This window comes from Cryptotermes secundus, unplaced genomic scaffold (genome assembly GCF_002891405.2).
Source record: "Cryptotermes secundus unplaced genomic scaffold, Csec_1.0 scaffold5579, whole genome shotgun sequence".
Taxonomy (NCBI): domain Eukaryota; kingdom Metazoa; phylum Arthropoda; class Insecta; order Blattodea; family Kalotermitidae; genus Cryptotermes; species Cryptotermes secundus.
In genome coordinates this window covers 341-6816 of record NW_019730077.1, presented here as the reverse complement: position 1 = coordinate 6816, position 6476 = coordinate 341, and the positions used below count along the sequence as shown (strand labels likewise).

Sequence of the window (6476 nt, the reverse complement as noted above, 5' to 3'; positions counted from 1 at the left end):
TCTTCTTTGGGGACAAATCCTAGTTCTAATCACTTGTAAACATATATTTCAAGAATAATTAACTTGTAGATTTTAATATTAGTACATGTTATAGGAATGCCTACTGCCCTGTTCTGTATTTTTTTCTTACAGGAATGAGATCAAGGATACCAGGGTATTTTGTGCCGGGATATAAGGATTGGGTCTTGAGGCATACATCGGTGTCGTGTGTTAAATGATTATACCAGTTCTATTATTAGAATCATCATTTTATTATTATCTTAGTATATTATTATGTAATTATATTATTTATTACATTATTATTATTCTTATCTATTGTACTGTAAAGTATTTGACTTGTCCTATATCACGTATAATGATCCATGGATATGAAGTAAATAAATGAAAATAAACAAACACTTGCATGGTTCAGCTGGCTGGACATTGCATTTTTCTGAACACTAATAAAGCTACTACTGAGAATTGTATCTAATGTATTGTCACGTGTCTTGAGTTCGAATCTCGTTTGTCACGTGTGTAAGTCCAAATCCCACTTCTGACACCAGTTGTAACGTGTTTTGTTACTGAATACGCCGTAGAGATCGTTAATTGGTTTATTTAACAACCTACAAATCACGGCTACAATTAATTATAACACAGTTGCGGGTTTCCACACTTTACAAACCCTACAACCAAAGTCTTCACGTACTAATAACGTGGGAGCTATACAAATCTCCCTGAATTACACACTCCAAATATAACTGTACTACAGCACTCACTAAGTCTCGAAAGGACACAATAAGTCTTCCGCTCGCTGACTTCTTAGTTATCGCACACCGTCACATAAAATCTTGTAACCATGCGTTCGGGTCTTCTTATCGCGACTGCTGCTATATGTCAACTCGACTCGCAGGCTTGCTCGGAACTAACTGTGAATAGCCTTCGCTGCTCCTTATGTAGCCTTGTTCCGGACCATTGTCGTCTGGTGCCGTGTTGCTAGCAACGCTGTCCAGAGTTGTTGACTGCTGCCTAGCAACCGCGATATCCCTTGGTGATGTCACCGCTGTTGACTCGCGTTGCATAGCTACCAGGTTGCGGGGACTCAGCTAACTTCGGCTCCGCTCGGCACATCACCGTGGGGAGAGTGGCGGGGTGATGACTCGCCTATTACGAGAGCACTACGTTACCGCCATGTGCCGCTGGGGAGGTAGGGGTCCTCCGTTGCGCAACATGTCACAGTATTTTAGCATGTTATAAGCATGAACGTGAAGTATATAAACAGGATAGTCCTTTGACCAGCTGCTACTTTGTGCATCCAAATATGGCAATAATAAAGACTAGCTGCCATAAAATGAGGAGGAATGCTAATTTAAGTTTCTAATTGCTATAAGAAACTATGACATGCAAACAATGACCTTTACACCCAGAAAATCTCTTACCAATATTATCTTTGTTTCATCTAGTTCTTCTTGTATTTTGGTCATAGCATCAGCTTCTCTGGGATTCTGATATTTAGCAAGGTATGTATATAGCTGAGGAAATGATATTGTTGCCTCAGAACCAACTGGCCATGATGCTGCAGGCACACTTAGTGCAAAGTCATCAAGAACCTGTAACATGTCCGAGACTGGTAAAAATGTCTAATAAATGGCCCACAATAACAAACTATTAAATATGGGTGGAAATGCTATACAAATTTAGAATCATGATATCATAATTACCAGCATATTAACTAAGTACCTTGTTCTGTAACTGTGCACTCAGCTAATTATGGGTCCACACATCTCACCAAAACTCCTGTATTGACAGAAAACAATATATTCTGGTACTGTGAAAAAAAAACTGTTGCTTTAATTCCTGTATAGAAAATGTAGTCTTTTCATGCTAATTTAGGCCCCAGCATGAATGGAAAAACTACGACAAAACTGATTCAAAGCAAGTGCTACTGTATTATCAGCTGTTAAAACTCTCCATGTTTAAGGAAGAAAATGAATTCTCCTTGTAAAACCAAAACAATTCTGTACATCTAACAAGTCTGTCACAATTTCCTCATCTGTGTCACCCTTCAATTGAAAACCAAAAAACTTTTTCTGGTACATTCAGTATTAAACAACATGTACAACCCAATCTATTTCTATTTATCAGAACTAAGTGATTAAATGACATATGACGAAGCCAATTTTCCTCTCCATTTTTTCCAGCTTTGTCTCCTGCATCTTTAGCAGGCCAACCATGACACCAGTGTAATATTCATCTAACAGCAAAAAGATAGTAATATAAAACAGAACTGTTAGAATCATGGCAGGTACCAAACACAGGAATTCAAGTGGAAGTCTCCTTAAGATATTAAAGATGTGCATGTGAATGCACATTTTCATTAATGAACTTCAGTGGAAATAACAAAGAATATTTTCAGATCATTTCAACTGTACACAGTTTTAACACAAGGAACAAGCATCACCTTCATAGACCATTTGCCAACCTCTCATTTTACCATCATTCTATCATCTAGTCTCAATTCTTATGAATTAAAAGGCATAATTTAAAGTACCACTGGAAAAATACTTAAATACACATTAATTCTACTCTGTTGACAAACTCTTATTATCTAAAAATTACTCACAATCTTCTTAAAGTTTATTTAAATAACACTACTGATCTACATGTGTGGATCTACTTGAAGCACTTTAATACCTGATGTGAACCCTCTTGGCATGTGAAATCTTCAGCTGTAATGTACATGTGTGTTTCAAGTCTTTATAATTTATTCCACATCCTACAATAATTTCTAACTAACTCTGGATCAACCTTATGTTATGTACTTGTATATACAACATACACTTCTCAAAGATCATTTGAATTCCTTGCAGTGAGACAATTTGTTTCTTTCTGTTTCTGAAAAGTTAACTTATGACAACAGTTATGCTACACAGGCATTCTTAAATCATACTCAGGGCTCTTGGGAACTTGGGGTTTCCTCACAATCTCTTATCAGTAACAATGTATGGCCTGGTCATGTTACATCAGGCTGTGCCAATTTAGTTTAGCCTACTTCTCATTACCTCTGCACAATACAGTGAACACAATGTTTCAATGTTTCACTGATTGATTGACTGATTCTTAAACTATTTACTGATAGGTGTCTGGGGTTGTAACAGCAACATTAAAATAATTATTTTTCTTACACTGCAACATACTTTTACATTTGCCTAATAAATATGAATCCACTGAAACTGGGCCAACTTGGGTCAGGACAATTTCATTTCATCTCATCTCATTTGTACTGATGTGTGAGGTCTACTAACCACACATAAAATAGGAATTTTGCAAGAAGCTTGACAGTGGATGAAGACATTTGGATACATAATGAAGAGATCACAGTACTGTAATTTTTATCATCTCATATTATTTTTCAATTACATATACATGCACACTATCAAAACTACAAAACCAGAAATGTGGAAATATGAGCAGTACTTTATGTGCAGTGGGTTAGGTTTTATGAGGGTCTTACTTATTGCACCTGTCTATTCTATACTACGTGATCGGTGAACATTTAGCATAATCAGCCTTCTATCATAATCACAAAACACAAGTCACTATGTTGATATTTTTAGTGCATGCATGCGCACACAAAGTTAAATAGGAGCGGAAGACCACATTAAGCAACATGCTACAAGGGAGAGTCAGTAAACAGGTCACAAATGGTTATAAAATGTGAAACATGTGATATTAAAACCTGGAAAAAACATTTATTTCTCGACATACCCTCCACCAACATTGATACACCTGTCCCCTTGCTTTACCAGTATGTCAAAACCTGAAGCACAGAAGTTTTGACTGTTGTACCAGCCATTTCCACATTTCCGTTTCAACCTCTTCATCATCAGCAAAATGTTTGCCACCAAAGTGGCATTTTCACAACCCAGTTGTGAACCACTTTACATCACAAACACTTCCCACAGTACACAGGAAACTTTTTTTTTAAGAATATCCTTTGCATTGAGTTCTTTTGCCCACAAATACGCACTAGAGAACACTACTCTTCAGTAGTATACATTTCAAGCACGGTTGCCATTTTAACTAGTGAAACCAGCCTCTGAACGTGCACATGTAGGTCTGCTACCTACACTGTCATGAAGCTGGACTGTGCTGCTACATATTGATACATACAGAAAACCAATTACATCAATTACAGCTGTTTTACTTCCATTTGTGACCTGTTTACTGACTCTCTCTCATATTATAATGAGTATTTTAAAAAATGCTTCAATATTGATTATTCTAAAATGACAAGAATATCTGGCTCTACCACCCAAACAATGTGTAATTAAACAACAACCTGTACCTATACCACCCTATCTTAAATTCAGGATATCATTTATTACCCGTTCCTGTAAAGGTATGGTAGAAAAGTTAAAGCATAACTAATTAAACACTACACCATGAAGACATATGCTGGTATGAATGTATAGATCCACATTTTCTTGACCTCAGCACTAGCTGGAGGTATTATAATTACTTTTTATGTATCACTAACATATTTTCCACATAAGAAATACTGTAATATATTATTACCTTCGTGATCAGTGTGTGTGAAACACGATGGGGATAATCATGGTCTGATATTAAAACTCCAGCTAAATTATCTCCTCGAACATACACGTGACACATATATTCTGAAAATTTAATATGCATTTAATATGTAATAACAAAAGCGAAATTGTTGTCAACAATTTTAATTAAGAGAAAGTTATTTACCTCCCTCTTTTACCGACTGCCTTGCAGCAGTCTGTGTTCTTTCTACAATTGTTTTACTAACAAATGCCATAAACTCTTGAACACTGCTTCTTTGGAAAAAACTATAGGCCGACAGATCGTATGCAGATTTCAGCCAAATGGCATTATTTGGCCCCTTGAATAACACATTCAAAGCATACAGTTTCACCATTATTTTTGCTCAAAATATATGACCTGAAATAAAAAGAAAACATTTGAATCGTCTGAATGCAAAATCAAACACTTTCATACTCACAAATAATCGGACATTCGCCTACCCTTTACAATAATTTATACGAATATATAAAATGTTGATAATAACAGTATTTATAAAGAGCACTGTTGCATAAAATTACGCGTCGAAATACAAAAGATCTCAGCATAACAATCCACTTTGACACATCACTTCGACCACATTAGATTCCCATGAATCAATGCCACCAACATTACGTACACGAAAAACCATGGAATCTCAAACTTGTATCGCTGGAACGTAAGCTGATATTGAGCATTGACTGGGGCTCCACTTCAATCGACTATCCGAAGTAGAAACGCCAGAATTCTGGCCCAAAGGAGTGCGAGTTGAACGCTTCCGATTTCGCTCACGACCATTCCAAGGCACCGACCTCAACGCTTAAGGACGGAAATAATCAAGAAACGACCAACAGCAAAAGAACATTGGATCTACTCCTGTGGAATGTTGAAGGATTAAAGTCAATAATGCAAAACGCCCCGGATACAATAACACAAAATCATGACATTATAGTATTAACCGAAACCTTTCTAACAGAATACACAGCCATACCAGGATATTACACAACGCACAGTTATGCAGTCCAAAAACAAGAAGGAAGACCTAGCGGAGGAGTCTCATGTATTTATAACAACAAAATAGGGGAAAAAATAGCGGAGTATAAAGAAGACAACATGGTACACATAACAACAACATACCTAGAAATAATAGGTCTATATATTCCACCCCAAACCAACATAGAAGATGCAATAGAGAAGATAGCAAGTGCAGTCAGTAGACTAGACCACAAAAAACCAGCCATACTCGCAGGGGATATAAACTGTAGAATTGATAAACCCGACAAAAAAACCCAAGAGGTTACGAAGCTACTACAGGAAGAAGGATTCTGTCTAGCAAATAGAACAGATGTGATGACATACATAGCGCCGAATGGATGCAGCTNGTGTGTGTGTGTAAACACTGTGATAAAAAGTGCAGTAGATACCACATTACCATATGCAAAAACTTAACGACATTAATAACCGAATACAGTCGCGAATAGAAAACAATTACTTTATGCACATTGTGCGCTTTCCCTTATTATATATATATATTGAGCATAACAGTATTTGTAGTTACTGATCTTCATAGAGATTAATATATATGTCAACACTGAGTTGTTAAACGGAGATACAATTGTTTGGTCTAATTTCATGTACTAAATTATTCATCTGCAACGTTAATCCTTCCGCAACCCGTAAGAATCATACTATACACGATAGATACATTTCTAAGAATCAACTGCATAACGTCACATTCTCATAATCCACGGCTCTATTACATCGTTTAATCATTTGTGTTAGTGGACAAGAATGGTCAAGAATCGCTAAATGTGTTCATCTGGTTTAGAACATGACAGGAATTAGTAAAGGTTACGGGGCTAGTGACCCTAGTGACGGACTTTTGTGAATACGGCAAAGAAGCT

The 6476-nt window shown here is 36.6% G+C and overlaps 1 protein-coding gene across 5 annotated transcripts in view; it reads right to left on the bottom strand.

The window, feature by feature from the left end:
* Positions 1-5947, bottom strand: part of LOC111865976 (synaptobrevin homolog YKT6) — a 26137-nt gene extending 20190 nt beyond the window's left edge. For all 5 annotated transcript variants that reach the window (XR_002843074.2, XR_002843071.2, XR_002843070.2 and 2 more), the window contains exons 1-4: positions 5037-5947; positions 4741-4953; positions 4558-4658; positions 1419-1589 (exon numbers count right to left, since the gene is read on the bottom strand). Coding sequence is in view for 1 of the 5 variants with exons in the window: in XM_023854423.2 (XP_023710191.1) it covers positions 1419-1589; positions 4558-4658; positions 4741-4930 (462 nt within the window). In the remaining 4 variants the exon portion in view is untranslated. The remainder of the gene's footprint in view (positions 1-1418; positions 1590-4557; positions 4659-4740; positions 4954-5036) is intronic.
* Between the last annotated feature and the right edge of the window lie 529 nt (positions 5948-6476).